Below are 18297 nucleotides of genomic sequence, written 5' to 3'. Positions count from 1 at the left end.
GATTCAATATAAGTTGTAAATGTACCTGTGTACGGTTTATTTTAATATTTAACGTTCAAAAGCACAATATATTTAACCGTTTACTTCCACGTGCATAGCAACAGTAATCAATGACCACACATCCGCGATCGGGGCACTCGTCACGTGATCAGGATCTCCGCTCGTCACTCTATGACGTAGAGGGGACGCCTAGGGAATTCCCTGTGGTGACGAAATGGGAGAATGGTTAAAACAATTAATTTAAATATCGCCTGTCTCCACTTCCTGGATCAAAAGCAATTACAAATTTAATTTTGTGGCTGGACAACGCTCTGAGGAAACGCTCTCAAAAAACATTTTTAATAACACTAATCCACATCAATATTGGATCGAATCGAATCAAATGGTGATTATCAATTCTGAATCTTAAGAATCGGGAATCGAATCGATTCTTGACATTTGAATAGATACCCAGCCCTAGGAGGCAGTGAGGGACTATGCAAAATGAAGTTGCTCACTGACTTTTCAGTATTAGAAACACAGCAGTGCACTGTCCTGATTTATATAAAACATGTTATTAATGTGCATGCACTTTAATTAGTCCAGCTGTACAGTGTTTACATTTACTTAATTGGTAAAACAATTCATTTAAATATCGCCTGTCTCCACTTCCTGGATCAAAAGCAATTAAAAATTTTATTTTGTGGCTGGACAACGCTCTGGTTAGGTTAAAAAACCACTTATGATTGGTTAGAAGTAGGAAACACTTGTGGTTTTTGCTAAAAATTATAATTTCACATCACTTACGCCACCTCCGTCATCATGGCGACAGCAAACAACATGGTTAAATACTCGAATTTAGGTTAAATACTAGAAAACACGGTTAAATACTCGCTGTCAAAATAGTGTTAAAAATCATCAAAACACCATTAAAACACTGTTAAAACAGCATTAAAAACATGCTTTTACAAACTGACAGTAACAAACAGTAACTTGTGCGTCAAAAACTGATAACTTAGCCACTATAATAAAGAATAATATGTACATAATAATAATGTAATAATCCGTGTATATATCACGACAACGGATCCCAATTGACTTGGCATAGGTACAATATCCGTGGTGCTCACACAGAATTTTATAAGTTGCGGTCTTTCACGCACAAATCCAGTCTGGCGTGCGCGCATTTCTGAGGTTTTGTCCATTGGCGACACTCATTGGTGATGCAGTGAAGTCCAGAATATGAGGAAACATGACGTAACCAATGAATTCATGACCACACGTGAAGGACATGACAGTCCCCACATCACCAGATAAGTTACACACGAGTGGAGCTGCAACAATCTCACAATTAACCACAAGGGGGGGTGACATCCACTGCCAATCCAGGAAGCAGGAACACACGGAGGCACACGTCAAGCACTGGAAATCTGCAACAAAAACCACAAACAAAACACAAAACCGACACAGAGCCGACCGAAACACGACCAGCGATCAACCCATATCTCGAGATCTGAATACGGTCTTAGCTAAGCTACCGCTAACTAACCCCAAAAACTAAAGAGCAATCGTGCAGGTGAACAACCCAGTGTATATATCTATGTGTGTGTATGCGTGTATGTATATGAGTGTGTGTGTGTGTGTGTGTGTGTGTGTGTGTGTGTGTGTGTGTGTGTGTGTGTGTGTGTGTGTGTGCGTGTGTATGTACATGTCTGTGTGGCTATTTGTGTGTGTATGTGTATATGTATTTGTGTGTGTGTGTACGTATATGTTTGTGTGGCTGTGTATGTATGGCTATGTGTGTGTATGTCCGGTGTATATGAATATGACTTAAGTGGCTGTATGTGTGCGTGTACACGTGTATATGTATGTGTGGCTAGGTGTGTGTGTGTGTGTGTATGTATAGCTATGTGTGCGTATGTGTGCATGTATGAATACATACATATATATGTGTATGTGTGCTTAAGATAGGCACAAGTTGTCTTTATTTCTGTAGCGGGGTAATCAGATCATGATGCTTCATGTTTTAAATATAAGTTTATGTTGTTTACATTGTTATATTTATGAAAATACACATGTACATTGTGCTTAATCCGTAAGTATGTAATACGCGTGACGATAAGCGGAACGAGGAGCCGTTTTTCGTTCTGCCAGCTTAAGTTATGGTGTCGATTCTTAAAATACAAAAAAGAAAAAAACCGTGTAATGTTGCACTAACGCTAAATATTGACATTCACAAACCCTTACGAACATAATAAGACCGCAAGTCTTCATGGAACGCAACACAAAGCAAAGAACAACAATACCCATAATGCAATGCGGCCAACACAACTACGGCACGTTACTCATTACATTCAAACGTATCTATCTACTTGAGAGAGGAGACAGGGCGGAGCGTTGTGTTCCTGCATATGTGCTCAATTCCACGTTGATTGTGATGTTCAAAGAAACGTGCGTGGATTTGGGCGTACACACAGTTTTGAACATCTGACTTTTTTTTTGAATCCGCAAGAATTCTAGAATTGCCCTCTGGAAAGGTTGCTGTTTGTGTCTCTGCCTGTTCCCGTTTCTGTTTATTTATTTTTATCTCTTGCAGATTACAAAGACTGTGGCCATTGTGTGTTTTCCTAGGCTTGTAGGATTATGGCCTGTTGTTGCTGGTACCTCGGAGTTTTAAAAAAGAAACAAAAAAAGAAAACAGCTGTTAAATAAATCTCTTCTGCAAAAGGACAATATCCACAAGACGCAAATGAACAAAAGACCAATCTCAAATTTTCTATTTTTAAATAAGATCTTTGAAAAGTAATTTTTTTCAACAGCATAATTACATTTTATCACAAAATAACTGCTCTGATGCCATCCACTCAGGTTTTAGACAGCAACACAGCACTGGGACTTGTTAGGATCTGCGGTGGGCTGGATCCACTCGCAGAGACAGAATCGACAGAACAGAATAGAATAGAATAGAATAGAATAGAATAGAATGGAATAGAATAGAATAGAAAGCCTTTATTATCATTATACTGGTACAATGAGACTAGGCAGCAGCTCCGTAAAAGTGCACACATGCAAAAACTACTATGTACAGTAAACAAGTCAAGACTGTAAACAACAAAATGGGAAAACAGGAAACATAAATATATATATATATACAGTATAAAAAATGAACCCGTGAGTTTCAAAGAATACACTCCTTTTATTTACTGCCACGAACAAAAAGCGCTGCACTCAAGCAGGGGAAGAAAACAGATGAAAAAAGTAACAACACAAAATCACTCCAAAGCAGGAGAAAAAATGGTTAACATAAAACTCTGCTTACGCAGGCAACCCCGAGGAAAAAAACAATGGAGATCTGAAGTACAAACCAAATGTTAACAAGATAGGTTACTTGAAATTGACTTCAGACAGACAGAACATGCGAAATTATCTGCATTGAACAGATGCCACAGGCAGTCTTTTAACACTCCCTGAAGATGAGCTGCAGGTGCGGAAATCAAGCCACACCAAGCAGCTGCCTTCAGAGAACACAAAAAACGAAGGAAAAAGAAAAGTCTAACAGCCAAAAAACAGAATCTAACAGAGACTACTCCGACCAAAGTGCTCAATGACATGTTTGAATACAGACAGTGGGAAAACACCAGTCTTAGTTTTGCTGGATCTCATCTGGATCCAGTTTTATATCAGTTCCCAGAGTAAGAGCCAGACATGGAGAAGCTACATTTAGCTTCTGTGCTCCACATGCATTTGAATGAAGTACCACATCTGCACTGCTTTTAAATTTACCTTTTAAAACTTGATCATATTGTAACTACTGTTTTCATCAATTGTTTTTTTCTTTACTTGTTTTTGTTTAAATTTTAAATCATGCTTTTTATTTCTACTATGCAATGTTTTAATGTCTCTAAAGCACTTTGAATCTCCTTGTTGTTGAATGGTACAAAAAAAACTTGCCTTGCCTTGCTCGAATTGAACTTGTTTCAGCTTAGTGAAGGGAAGGAGACAGAAAGTAATTCAGGGTTTGTTGAAGTGAACCTGTTCTTGAGAAGGTTTACTTCAGTAGTCAGCCTTCTGAAACCTGCTCAACTGAACCCTCTTGCTCAGGGTTAAGTAACCTTGCTTTGCGAAATGGAAAATTCAAAGGTTCCCTGAGTTCATTACACAATTTTGTAAACCACTGATTTCTTCCTCTGGAGTGGCTGTTTGTGATGTGTATTAGAACCATTGTAGATTGAACAAACTGCTGCTGTTTCAGTGGATTTGCTTTCTGCAAATCCTTTAGATTGTCATATTAATGTAATTGTGTTGGTTTAATGAAAGTTTCACCTTGTTGTCAACAGAGTGTAATTAGTTTGTGTAACAGCAGATAAATGTATTGTTATTGTTGTTGTTATTACATTCAAAACATTCTAGACAAGCACATTAAAGGTAAAGGCTAAAATACCATCTCCTGAAACTACAGTTGGAAATTTCATTCAGAAGTTTAGGGTTCACGTTGTGGCCAACCTCTCTGGATTCGGACATGCCAAAAACTGATGACACACCTAAGGGACAGATAATACGAATGTTAACTAAATAACCCAGAAGAACTCCCAAGGGGAGAATGTCCTTTGGACGGATTAGACAAAACTAAAGCTTTTTTACAAATCAGATCTGATGCCAAGATTTAGTCTTAAAAGAAAACTGTAGCTACTATGGAAGAGTCCTCGTCAGTTTTCTAGAATCTAGAAAATTTTTAAATTAAATTTTATTTTATTTTTTATTTTTTATTTTAAAATGTCCGCCGCTCAATTGCATTAGTGGAGTGAGCGCTGGGCGTCCTCATTGTCACCCTGTCACTTCAACCCACTGCTGAGAGTCATACAGGTTGTGTGTGTCAGAAGAGGCGAGGAGCAAGGGGGCAATTGACTGTTAGCAGTGTGAAGTGTAAATTACCTGGCCTAAACCAGAACATGTAACATATTTCTTTACTTCTACCACTAACTACCAACACATTATTATGATCACCAGTCATTATTTCTGCTGCAATTAATCACTGTTTATGTCGTTAGGTAGGAGTTAGCTGACCTTTTCTTTTTTTGCTTAAGATGTCCCATGAACATCAGCAGGGAAGCAACTGCTGACTTGATAGTAGCCATGACAACAGCACCATGGAGACTGCAGTGATGAGACTGATGTTGTGGCTTACTCCACTTGACATCTCTGTAAATGTGGAGAAAAGGAAACAAGGCAGGGCTTCAGCAAACTCTTTCAGGATATTGGAGATTTTTTTATTCTAATATTACAGTCAAATTTACGTACCTAAAACTGCCACAGCTACGGCTGTAGTTGTAGTTGTAGCGGCTGTGGTTGTTGTTGGTAGAGCTGTGGTTGTAGTCTCAGCACCCGTGGTTGTAGTCGGAGCCACTGTAGTTGTTGGAGCGGCTGATGTTGTTGTTGTTGTTGATAAAACCGTGGTTGTAGTTGGAGAGGCTTTTGTTGTTGTTGTTGGAACTGGTGTTGTTGTTGATGCAACCATGGTTGTTGTTGGAGCAGCTTTGGTTGTTGTTGGAGAGACTTTTGTTGTTGTTGTTGCTGGAGCTGGTGTTGTTGTTGATGCAACCGTGGTTGTGGTTGGAGTACTTGTGGCTGTCGAGGTAGCAACTGCGGTTGTTGTTGTTGATGCAACTTTGATTGTAGTTTGAATGGCTGTGGCTGTGGTTGGAGCAGCTGTTGTTATCGTTGGAGCAGTGGTAGTTGTAGTTGGAGTGACTGTGGTAGTTGTTGGTGCAACTGTAGTTGTTGTTGGAGCGGCTGTGGTAGTTGTTGGAGCGGCTGTGGTTGTTGTTGGAGCAGTGGTAGTTGTAGTTGGAGTGACTGTGGTTGTTGTTGGAGCGGCTGTGGTAGTTGTTGGAGCAGCTGTGGTTGTTGTTGGAGCGGCTGTGGTAGTTGTTGGAGCGGCTGTGGTAGTTGTTGGAGCAGCTGTGGTTGTTGTTGGAGCGGCTGTGGTAGTTGTTGGAGCGGCTGTGGTTGTTGTTGGAGCGGCTGTGGTAGTTGTTGGAGCGGCTGTGGTTGTTGTTGGAGCAGCTGTGGTTGTTGTTGGGGCGGCTGTGGTAGTTGTTGGAGCGGCTGTAGTTGTTGTTGGAGCAGCTGTGGTAGTTGTTGGAGCAGCTGTGGTTGTTGTTGGAGCGGATGTGGTAGTTGTTGGAGCGGCTGTTGTTGTGGTTGGAGCGGATGTGGTAGTTGTTGGAGCAGCTGTGGTTGTTGTTGGAGCAGCTGTGGTTGTTGTTGGAGTGGCTGTGGTAGTTGTTGGAGCAGCTGTGGTAGTTGTTGGAGCGGCTGTAGTTGTTGGAGCGGCTGTGGTAGTTGTTGGAGCAGCTGTGGTAGTTGTTGGAGCGGCTGTAGTTGTTGTTGGAGCAACTGTGGTAGTTGTTGGAGCAGCTGTGGTTGTGGTTGGAGCAACTGTGGTTGTTGTTGGTGCGGCTGTGGTAGTTGTTGGAGCGGCTGTGGTTGTTGTTGGAGCGGCTGTGGTAGTTGTTGGAGTGGCTGTAGTTGTTGTTGTTGGAGCAACTGTGGTAGTTGTTGGAGTGGCTGTAGTTGTTGTTGGAGCAGCTGTGGTAGTTGTTGGTGCAACTGTAGTTGTTGGAGCGGCTGTGGTAGTTGTTGGAGCGGCTGTGGTAGTTGTTGGAGCGGCTGTGGTAGTTGTTGGAGTGGCTGTAGTTGTTGTTGGAGCGGCTGTAGTTGTTGTTGGAGCGGCTGTAGTTGTTGTTGGAGCGGCTGTGGTAGTTGTTGGAGCAGCTGTGGTAGTTGTTGGAGCAGCTGTGGTAGTTGTTGGAGCGGCTGTTGTTGTTGTTGGAGTGGCTGTAGTAGTTGTTGGAGCAACTGTGGTAGTTGTTGGAGCGGCTGTGGTTGTTGTTGGAGTGGCTGTAGTAGTTGTTGGAGCAACTGTGGTAGTTGTTGGAGCAACTGTGGTAGTTGTTGGAGCGGCTGTTGTTGTTGTTGGAGTGGCTGTGGTAGTTGTTGGAGCAACTGTGGTAGTTGTTGGAGCAACTGTGGTAGTTGTTGGAGCAGCTGTGGTTGTGGTTGGAGCAACTGTGGTTGTTGTTGCTGCAACTGTAGTTGTTGTTGGAGCGGCTGTGGTAGTTGTTGGAGCGGCTGTGGTAGTTGTTGGAGTGGCTGTAGTTGTTGTTGGAGCAGCTGTGGTAGTTGTTGGAGTGGCTGTAGTTGTTGTTGGAGCAGCTGTGGTAGTTGTTGGAGCAGCTGTGGTAGTTGTTGGACCGGCTGTAGTTGTTGTTGGAGCAGCTGTGGTAGTTGTTGGAGCGGCTGTAGTTGTTGTTGTAGCAGCTGTGGTTGTTGTTGTAGCAGCTGTGGTTGTTGTTGGAGCGGCTGTAGTTGTTGTTGGAGCAACTGTGGTTGTTGTTGGAGCGGCTGTGGTAGTTGTTGGAGCGGCTGTTGTTGTGGTTGGAGCAGCTGTGGTTGTTGTTACAGCAACTGTAGTTGTTGATGCATCCGTAGTTTTAATTGGAGCGGCTGTTTTTGTTGTTGGATACGCTATGGTTGTTGTTGATGAAATGGTTGTTGTAGTTGGAATGGTTGTGGCTGTTGTTGGAGAAGCTGTGGTAGTGTTTGGAGTGGCTGTTGTTTTTGATGCAACCGTGGTTGTAGTTAGATGAGCTGTATTTGGAGCAGCTGTCGCTGTTGACCCAACTGTGGTTGTTGTTGATCCAACCGTGGTTGTAGTGGGCGCGGCTGTTGTTATTGATTTAACGGTAGTTGTAGTTGGAGTAGTTGTCGTTGGAGCAGCTGTGGTTGTTGTTGGTAAAGCTGTGGTTGTTGCAGCGGCTGTGGTTGTTGTTACGGCAACAGTGGTTTTAGTTGTAGCGGCTGTGGTTGTTGGTGTAGCAGATGTAGTTGTTGTTGATGCAACCGTGGTTGTGGTTGGAGCAGCTGTAGTTGTTGGAACGGCTGTGGTAGTTGTTGGAGCGGCTGTCGTTGGAGTAGCTGTGGTTGTAGTTGGAGTGGCTGTTGTTGTGGTTGTATCATCTGTAATTGTTGTTGGAGCAGCTTTTCTAGTTGTTTGAGCAGCTGTAGTTGTAGTTGGAGCAACTGTGGTTGTTGATGCATCCGTAGTTGTAATTGGAGCAACTGTGTTTGTTGTTGGAGCAGCTGTGGTTGTAGTTGGAGCAGCTGTGATAGTTGATCCAACCGTGGTTGTAGTTGGAGCGATTGTGGTTGTTGCTCGAGCACCTGTGGTTGTTGTTGGAGTAGCTGTTGTTTTTAGTAAAGCTGTTGTTGTTGTTGTCGGAGCAGCTGTGGTTGTTGATGCAACTGTGGTTGTAGTTGGAGCCACTGTAGTTGTTAGAGCAGCGGTGGTTGTGTTTGGAGCATGTGAAAATGTTGTTGTTGATGGATCTGTGGTTGTAGTTGGAGCGGCTGTGGTTGTTGTTGGAGTAGCTGTGGTTGTTGTTGGAATAGATGTGGTTGTTGTTATTGATTTAACGGTGGTTGTAGTTGGAGTAGTTGTAGTTGGAGCTGCTGTGGTTGTTGTTGGTAAAGCTGTGGTTATCGTTGCAGTTGCTGCGGTTGTTGCTAAGGCAACAGTGGTTTTAGTTGTAGCGGCTGTGGTTGTTGGTGTAGCAGCTGTAGTTGTTATTGGAGCGGCTGTGGTTGTTTGTGAAACTGTGATTTTTGTTGGTAAAGTTGTTGTTGTTGGAATACCTGTGGTTGTTTTTGGAGTGGCTGTGGTTGTAGTTGAAGCAGCTGTAGTTGTAGTTGGAGCGGCAGTCGAAGCGGCAGTTGTTGATGCAACCGTGTTTGTAGTTGGAGCTGCCGTAGTTGTAGTTGGAGCGGCTGTGGTTTTTGTTGGTATAGCTGTGGATGTTGTTGCTGATGCAACCGTGGTTGTAGTATGAGTGGCTGTGGTTGTAGTTGGAGCAGCTGTGATTGTTTTTGGTAAAGCTGTGGTTTTAGTTGTAGCAGCTGTGGTTGTTTGTGTAGCAGCTGTAGTTGTTGATACAACCGTGGTTGTGGTTGGAGTAGCTGTTGTTGGGGTTGATGCAACCGTGTTTGTAGTTGGAGTGGCTGTGGTTGTTGTTGCTGATGCAACCGTGGTTGTAGTATGAGCGGCTGTGGTTGTTGTTGCAAAAATGGTTGCAGATGAACTGGCTGTGGTTAGAGCAGCTGTGGTTGTTTTTGGTAAAGCTGTGGTTGTTGTCGCAGCGGGTGTGGTTGTTGTTAAGGCAACAGTGGGTTTAGTTGTAGCAGCTGTGGTTGTTGGTGTAGCAGCTGTAGTTGTTGTTGATGCAACCGTGGTTGTAGTTAGAGTGGCTGTTGTTGTGGTTGGAGCAGCTTTAGTTGGTGTTGGAGCAGCTGTGGTAGTTGTTGGACCAGCTGTGGTTGTTGTTAATGCAACCGTGGTTTTATTGGTAGTGGCTGTGGTTGTTGTAGCAGCTGTGGCTGTTGTTGATGCAACCGTGGTTGTAGTTGGAGCAGCTGTTGTTGTGATTGGTAAAGTTGTGATTGTTGTTTGAGCGGCTGTGGTTGTTGTTAATGCAACCGAGGTTTTAGGTGGAGCGGCTGTGGTTGTTGCTGGAGCAGCTGTGGCTGTTGTTGGAGCAGCTGTGGTTGTGGTTGTACCAGCTGTAGTTGGAGCTGCTGTGGTTGTGGTTGGAGAAGCTTTAGTTTGTGCAACTTTGGTTGTTGTTGGAGTAACTGTAGTTGTCAGAGCAGTTGTGTTTGTTGATTCAGAATCTGTTTTGGTTGGACCATCAATAGTTTTCTTCGGTGCAGCTGTGGTAGTTGTTGGAGCAGCTGTGGTTGTTGGAGCAACTGTAGTTATAGTCTTTGCAGCTGTGGTTGTTGGAGCAGCTTTAGTTGTGGTTTGAGCGGCTGTGGTTGAAGTTGATGCAACTGTCGTTGGAGCAAATGTGGTTGTTTTTGCAGCAACTGTAGTTGTAGTTAGAGTGGCTGTGGTTGTTGTTGGAGCATCTGTGGTTGTTGATGCAACCGTGGTGGTTGTTGGAATAGCTGTTGTTGTTGATACAACTGTGGTTGTAGTTGGAACAGCTGTGGTAGTTGTTGGAGCGGCTGTTGTTGTTGTTGGTAAAGTTGTGATTGTTGTTTGAGCGGCTGTGGTAGTTGTTGGAGCAGCTGTGGTAGTTGTTGGTATACTTGTGGTTGTTGTTGTAACAGCTATGGTTGTTGATGCAACCGTGGTTGCAGTTGGAGCGGCTGTGGTTGTTGTTGGAGTCGCTGTGGTTGTTGCTGGAGTAGGGGAGGTTGTTGTTGGAGCAGCTGTAGTTGGAGCTGCTGTGGTTGTGGTTGGAGCAGCTGTAGTTGGTGCAACTTTGGTTGTTGTTGGAGTATCTGTAGTTGTCAGAGCAGTTGTGTTTGTTGATTCAGAATCTGTTTTGGTTGGACCATCAATGGTTTTCTTCGGTGCAGCTGTGGTAATTGTTGGAGCAGCTGTTGTTGTTGGAGCAGCTTTAGTTGTGGTTTGAGCGGCTGTGGTTAAAGTTGATGCAACTGTAGTTGGAGCAACTGTGGTTGTTGTTGCAGCAACTGTAGTTGTAGTTAGAGTGGCTGTGGTTGTTGTTGGAGCTTCTGTGGTTGTTGATGCAACCGTGGTTACAGTTGGAGCGGCTGTGGTTGTTGTTGGAGTTACTGTGGTTTTAGCTGGAACAGCTGTGTTTGTTGTTGGGACAGCTGTGGTTGTTGTTGGATCCACTGTTGTTGTTGATGCAACCGTGGTGGTTGTTGGAATAGCTGTTGTTGTTGATACAACTGTGGTTGTAGTTGGATCAGCAATAGTTGTAGTTGAAGCGGCTGTGGTTGTTGTTAATACAACCGTGGTCTTTCTGGTATTGGCTGTGGTTGTTGTTGGTAAAGCTGTGGTTGTTGTTGGAGCAATTGTGGTTATTGTTAATGCAGCTGTTGTTGTAGTTGGAGCAGCAGTTATGGTTGTTGTTGGAGTAGCTGTTGTAGTTGGAGCAGCTGTGGTTGTTGTTGGAGCAGCTGTGGTTGGAGCTGCTGTGGTTGGAGCAGCTGTAGTTGGTGCAATTGTGGTTGTTGTTGGAGCGATTGTTGTAGTTGTTGGAGCGGCTCTTGTTGTAGTTGGAGCAACTGTAGTAGTTGTTGGAGCAGCAGTAGTTGCAGCGGCTGTAGTTGTAGTTGGAGCGGCTGTAGTCTTAGTTGGAAAGGCTGTTGTTTTTGTTGCAACTGTATTTGTTGTCAGGGAAACCGTCGTTGTAGTTGGAGTAACTGTAGTTGTCAGAGCAGCTGTGTTTGTTGATTCAGAATCTTTTTTGGTTGGACCATCAATAGTTTTCTTTGGTGCAGCTGTGGTAGTTGTTGGAGCAGCTGTGGTTGTTGGAGCAACTGTTGTTATAGTCTTTGTAGCTGTGGTTGTTGGAGCAGCTGTAGTTGTGGTTTGGGTGTCTGTGGTTTTTGTTGGAGCATCTGTGGTAGTATTTAGAGCAACTGTAGTTTTTGTCAGAGCGGCGGTTCTCAGAGAAACCATGGTTGTTGTCATAGCTACTGTGGTTGTTTGAGTAACTGTAGTTGGAGCAGCACTGGTTGTTGTTGGAGCACCAGTAGATGCTGATGGAGCCATTGTTGTTGTTGTAGTTGTGGGGGGGTTGGGTTCTTTGTTTTTCTCGTAGCGTTTTTTATCTATGGTGGAGGGTTTTGGTTTTTTTTTGTAGGACCTTTTCTTCCTTTTGTTGGAGAAATTTGTTTTTTGGGGGAAACTTCTGTTTGACAAGCTGTGGTTGTTGTCAACAATGGTAGTTGTTTTTCGAGCAACCATCGTTTTTGTTGGAGCCGCTGTTGTTGTCGTTGGAACAGCTGTTGTTGGAGCAACTGTGGTAGTTGTTTGAGCCTCTGTGGCCATTGTTGGAACTTCTGTGGTTGTTGTTGGAGAAGCTAGGTTTGTAGTTGGGGAAATTGTGGTTGATGTTTGATCAGCTGTGGTTGTTGACACGGCAGCCAAGGTTGTTGTAGGGGCTTCACTTGTTGTCATTGGAGCAATGGTGGCTGTTGTAGGAGCAGCTGTGTTTTTTGTCGGCGCAGTCGGGGTTGTTGTTGCAGCAGCAGTGGTTGTCATCTGAGAAAAATTGTGTGCAGCCATGGTTGTCATGGAAGCAGTCATGGTTGTCGATGGTGTACCTGAATTTGTTGTTTGAGTCGCTGTGGTTGTTGAAGCACTCATGCTTGTGTTTGTTGTTTTTAAAGCTGTGTTCATAAGTGAAATTTGTTTTTATTTCAAGCAATATCATGCAATTCATATTTTTTGCTTTCTCTTTTTCAAATACTTCTTTGCCGTGTTCCTTTCAGTCATTCAAAATTCAGTCCCAGTCTCTCTCCTACTTACCTGTGAGTATCAGCAGAGTGAAAAAGACTTTTTCATGCGTCATTGTACTTTTCCTCTTTTCCTGCAAAAATTCACAATGTCAGAAACAACATATAATTTTAGCATTTTAAATTATTTAATTACATTTTAATGTAAATCTCTCCTATCAATAGTACACATTTGTAATTTTATTGTCTGATAGTATTTCATAAATCCTTTTAAAAGCATGTATTCAGTATTTCTCTTCAAGCATCCAGGTTCCAACTAATGGAAGAAATTAAGCCCCCAATATTATGACTCGAGCAGTCCTGTACATGGCAAGAGATTTAAAACATATTTTTTCTAACCCTCACCTAGAATAGGCAACAGAACAGATAGAACAGCTGTGGCAATAGAAAATGTGCGTTTTTAACGGCGCTGCCAACGACAACGGATTTGATTAATTTCTTCAAGTACACAAAATACAATGGCAGAAGCGAATAATAGGAAATATTTTCTTCAGTTTGTGTTTTCCGCAGCAATATGAATTCATTTCGGAGTAACACTGTGCAGTTTTTGCAGTCATATAAAATCATATCAAGCAACAATGTACAAGTTGGATCTGCTTAACCAAGAAAGATGCACCCGGACTGTACGATGATGCCCCCTTGTGTTGCAGGCCCCAATATGATGTGGTGGAATCTAGGTTGTGTGATTAGCATGTGCAGTGATAAAGAAACAAAAAGAAAACTAAAGCTGCAAGCAGCGATGAACGGGCCCTTGCACTCATGGCCACCGCCCCCCATAAGCATATCAGAAATGACACCACCCACGACTTTCTATGTCAAACCATTCAAAAGTTATGGCACAAAATAGGAACTATGAAATATCGACCAATCAGAAGAAGCGGCGGGGCTAATGGCTCAACAGCACCCCCTAGAAAACTTTTTGCCTCAAGCCCCACAATACGGTTTGACGTACATGCACGAAAAATCGGTACACACCTGTATCATGTCGCAACTTAAAGAAAAGTCTCTTGGCGCCTTGGCCGAAACCGAACAGGAAGTCGGCCATTTTCAATTAATCATGTAATTTTGGCGAAATTTATGCCATTTCTTCGGCAGTTAATGCGGCCTGAACCGTAACGTGCACCCAGGTGTGTTATACATCAAAATGTCCGTCTCAATCCTGCAACGATGCACATTACTTTTCTCAGTCAAAAGCGTTACCCTGGTGACGATAGACGCCAAAAACCGTGCCCCCTCCTTCATCTGATTGGTCCGTATTTGTTCCTAGTTTCTGCCAGAAGTTTTGAATGGTTTGATATAAAGAGTCGTGGGTGGTGTCATCGGACTCGGTTTTGAGTCCTTGAACATAATTGATGCAAATTAGCCCCGCCCCTTCTTCTGATTGGTCAATATTTGATAGTCCCTATTCTCTGCCATAACTTTTGAACGGGTTGTGATAAAGACATGTGGGTGGTGTCATCGGACTCGGTATTGAGTACTTGACCTTCATTGGCATGAATTAGCCCCGCCCCTTCTTCTGATTGGTCAATATTTGATAGTTCCTATTTTCTGGCAAATCTTTTGAGTGGTATGACATACAGAGTCGTGGGTGGTGTCATCGGACTCGGTTTTGCCTCATTCACCTTAATTGGTGCAAATTACCCCGCCCCTTCATCTGATTGGTCGATATCTGATAGTTCCTACTTTCTGCCATAACTTTTGAATGATTTCATATGGAGAGTCGTGGCTGCTGTCATCCGCTAAATGTCCAGGCCTGAACACATCTACATGCAAGTCATACAAGCGCTTCCACTGCAGCACGCCTAAACGTGCACAAGGGTGCGAGAGCCCGTTCATCACTGCTTGCAGCTTTAATTGTCATTGTCATTGTGCTTCAACATGCCTGAGGTATATTCTCACCCTATTGCATGCAATAGCTTAATTAAATCTACTGAAATCTGGATTATCTCTCAAGTCTTATTCTTGGTAATTTAGACATTCAGTTTCAGTCCAGATATTCACCTAGTTGGAAAGAACATATTAAAGAGCGTTTAATTGTTTTTTCTACACAAGTTTAGTAAAAAGTAAGAACAATTAAAAACATTTGCAGGGCAGAGCTGCATGCAGAGCTGCATGCAGAGCCACATGCAGAGACGCTGCATGTGGCATTTCCTCTCTCTGTTCTTCATTCTCTCTTTGTGTTCTCCTTTACCTACTCTTCCCGGCTGGCCTTTGGCAGCAGGGTCCCCTCCCTTGTGATCTAGGTCCCGCTCAAGCTTTCTTCCCTCTTTAAAGGGTAGTTTTTGCTTACCGCTCTTTGGCTTAGGATTTTTCTCCCAATAAGGGAGTTTTTCCCTGACATTGTTTATGTAATAATTGCACAGAACCTAAACTTCAGGCATGTCTTAGGGACATCCAGGACTGGATGTCCAGAATTGTTTTGCTTCTAAATTCCGATTCCGAAAACAGAGGTTATTATTTTTGGTCCAAAGAATCTTAGGAAGGGATTAAATGGTGGTGCGATGGCTTCCAGTGCAATTGTGAGAAGCCTTGGTGTTGTTTTAGATCAGGATTTTTCACTTAAACTGTATATTAATCAGGTTTGTAAAATAGCGTTTTTCCATCTCCGTAATATCCCGCAGAGTGATGCAGAAAAACGAATGAATGCGTTTCTATCTTCTACGCTGGATTACTGCAATGTGTTATTAGTAAAAGGTCCAAGTAATTTGCTGAATTGGCTCCAGGTGATCCAAAATGCAGCAGCACGAGTGCTGACAGGAATCAACGAGAGACCACGTCTCTCCTGTGTTAGCCTCACTCCATTGGCTTCCCGTAAAATTCAAAATCCAATTCAAAATTGTATTACTTGCATATAAAGCCCAAAACGGCTTAGCTCCATTATATTTGCAAGACCTGATAGTACCTTATATTCCTAACAGAGCTCTCCGTTCTCAGAGTGCAGCTTTACTCGTAGTATCCAAATGTAGATTCGGAGGATGAGCTTTCTGCTATCAGGCACCATTACTATGGAACCAACTTCCAATCTGGGTTAAGGAGGCTGACACCACCTCCATCTTTAAAACCAAACCTAAAACCTTTCTGTTTAGTAAAGCCTATATTTAGTGTAAAGTCTAGTGTGTTAGGGCCAGTAGTCATAGCTGCAGGGGTCACCAACATGATCCACTGAGCCGTGCCCATCACCCCTCCTTCTTTCCTCTTCTTCTCTTCCTAAGTATCTCATAACCATCTCCATGTTCTTGTAGTTTGGTGTACTGGTCTGCCCCCTTATTTTCTCTTTTGTGCATATTTGCAGGCCAGAGCTTCAGGAGCTGCATGCTGACCTGCAGTCCCACCCTCTGATCGTCCCGCTGCTCGCTTCCACCTGTTTGTGTGAATGTCTGGTAGATGCCTGCTGACATCCTGATCTCAAATGATTATTTTTCCTTGGTATGGTCAATACCAGCATTTTTACAGCTCCTGTCTGTTTTCATGGATAGTGTGCATCACAAGGACAATTCCTGGGACACAGCATCTGCAACCTCAACAAGACTGCTAATTGTGGTGTCACACTCCTGGTGAATGACGTCTGTTTGTATTTGATTGATATTGCTTATTTTTCATTTTTGAACATTTCTGATTTATTTATTCCTTTTTGACTAAAGCTTGCATATTCTATAATTCTTGAGTTTTCTTTTAAAATTTTGATGGGGTTTAGTTGTCATCTGTGGTGAACATGTCTATTAGTCTTTGACCCTCAGGTGAAGTTTTTTGAATAATTGGAGATACATACTGCACTCACTACTACATTGACTCAGGCTCCTGGAATCCTGTGTTACTGAAAGAGTATTTGTGAAGTTGTGGACTCCAGATCTCATTATTGTATGTGGTTCTCATTTAGATTTGTATAAAGCATTTCTGCTCTGTTACAATGATTGTACTATTGATTCTCAGCAACACAGCTTCATCATTCTTTTGAGAAGTAGGATTGGTCCTTTTGCCTGCAATGGTAATCAAATGTCAATGAAGTCTAGCCATTCCCAAGCGTGTTACTTCAGTGTCACTCCGATATTTTAGTCATAAAGTGTTATTAACACTTTATGAGATGGATATGTGGAAAAAAATAGCTGAAATACTTCTGTGTAAATATATTTTGACAAGATTTAAATATTTTCAAATCTAAGTGTAATTCTGTTTTCTCTTCTTACAGGACTTACTGTGTTATAATGTATCATTCTAAACAATAAACTATGTTGTATATAGTTTACAAGCATACCTCACACTTATGAAGAATGCAGGTGTGTCCAAACTTGACATGTACTGTGCTACAAAGAGAACAGTTTAACTGCATTTCAACCGTATGATCATAATTTTAAGAAAGAAATATAATTATTTGTACCTTGATTTCATGTTTTTCTTCACTTGTTGGTGAATGGGACATTTATCAATTATGTATTTGTCATAAGTAATAATAATAATGATAGTCCAATAATGCTAATAAAGGTGTATAAATTATTAATTTTTTTATGTATGATTACATTTTTTATTTACAATAATTTCATGATGAGAAGAAAAACACGTTTCAACTTTATGGTTAACAGTCAATAAAGCTTTTAATTAACTATGTCTATCGCTCTTTTCTTGGATAAATATCACCAAGTGCTTTACAATACAAAGCACTTGTGCTAAACAAATATAAACAATGTTTTCACACTACAAGTTTTACAAAGATACAAAAAATAGGCTGATGGTAGAGCCCAACAATATTTTGCTCCTTAAATTGCCATTGTTATTAATACAATTATTAAATATGATTTAACTAAATATTCATTGCATTTACTTAACTTTATAAAACAAAGACTCAGATATTTACTCACCGAAAGCTATGTCAAAGTCAAAAGTTCTTTAGAAACCGTCTTGCTGTTTCCTTTACTCTTGCTAGGACATCTAGGACATCTTATATATTTGCTACGTAATAAAGGGGTGTGACAAAAGTCAAGAATTTTTTAGAAGTAGCTGGAGGTGTCTGTGAGATATTAAACTACAATAGGGGACGTCAAAAGAATCTGCCTGAAGAGCAACTGAGACAGTTTGTCTCAGCTCTCAGTGAATGTTTCCAGTGCTATATTTTGTTTATTCCTCTCAGATTAACAAACCAGATACCTTTTTTTGGTTTTACCTAATTGTTTTCACCATTTGTGAGTTTCTAAGGTGTGGAATTTTTTTATCAATACATTTCCCCAAAGTTTGCTGTAGACTAGAACCTGGGGTTTCTACTGTGTTTTACGGACATGGATGAGAATAAACATTACATAATGTATCATGTTATTTTACATGCATAATGAGTCAATGGACTCATTACATGCAGAAGATGTGAAATCACATTATATTCAAAATATTATAAAGTTACAAAGAAGGACTAAAAAAAGAGTGAATAACACATAGACAATGTGATTTAGGAGCCTGTGTACATATATGCAGTATAACTGGCTTAACCACCGCATATACGCAAGCAGTAGTTATGGAAATAATTTTGAACATGCCCTACTTTTACAATTGTTGACGAAACATCTCCTGTCAGTTATGTCGAGCAATATGAGCAATATCACAAATTGTCTTCTTTCATGTTGCAAAACAGCAAAGAGTGGCACGTGACAGTCTGAGAACATAAACGAGATCAATCTTAATGGAATTTTATTATGTTAAAAATATAAACTGTCAGTCCAGACTTGAGAAAGTTGGTGTCAGACTGTAGCTATATTAGTTATAACTAGTGCTGTCAAACGATTAATTTTTTTAATTGCGATTAATCGCATGTTGTCCATAGTTAACTCGCGATTAATCGCATATTAATGGCACATTTATTCACACATTTTTTGCTGTTCTAAATTACCTTAAGGTATTTTTTTTTTGTTTTTAATCCGGTTAACAACTTGAGAAAGGGCAAATATGCTTGCTTTATGCCAATGTTTATTCAATTTTCCACAAAAAAAGCTTTTGACTGAATGT

General features: G+C 41.7%; 1 protein-coding gene across 1 annotated transcript; it reads right to left on the bottom strand.

Moving 5' to 3' along the window:
- Positions 1 to 8024: 8024 nt before the first annotated feature.
- On the bottom strand, positions 8025 to 17215 carry LOC133420505 (mucin-2-like). The gene is made up of 6 exons (XM_061710199.1): positions 17166 to 17215; positions 12326 to 12386; positions 8975 to 12186; positions 8852 to 8871; positions 8674 to 8805; positions 8025 to 8202 (listed from the first exon to the last, which is right to left on the bottom strand). Exons 2-6 carry the CDS (start codon positions 12366 to 12368, stop codon positions 8025 to 8027), a joined length of 3585 nt encoding a protein of 1194 aa, XP_061566183.1. The 5' UTR covers positions 12369 to 12386; positions 17166 to 17215.
- Between the last annotated feature and the right edge of the window lie 1082 nt (positions 17216 to 18297).

Source organism: Cololabis saira, chromosome 20, assembly GCF_033807715.1.
Source record: "Cololabis saira isolate AMF1-May2022 chromosome 20, fColSai1.1, whole genome shotgun sequence".
Classification (NCBI taxonomy): domain Eukaryota; kingdom Metazoa; phylum Chordata; class Actinopteri; order Beloniformes; family Belonidae; genus Cololabis; species Cololabis saira.
Note: the sequence above shows the minus strand (reverse complement) of the source record. Positions and strands in the feature narration are given on the sequence as shown.

Excerpts from the sequence above, each read along its gene's own strand:
- LOC133420505 (XM_061710199.1), bottom strand. The coding sequence starts at position 12,368 with ATGACGCATGAAAAAGTCTTTTTCACTCTGCTGATACTCACAG. Across the intron at positions 12,187-12,325 it reads CACTCTGCTGATACTCACAG|CTTTAAAAACAACAAACACA; the intron begins GTAAGTAGGAGA and ends TTATGAACACAG. Across the intron at positions 8,203-8,673 it reads CACTCCAAAAACAACCACAG|GTGCTCGAGCAACAACCACA; the intron begins GTATTCCAACAA and ends CAACAACCACAG.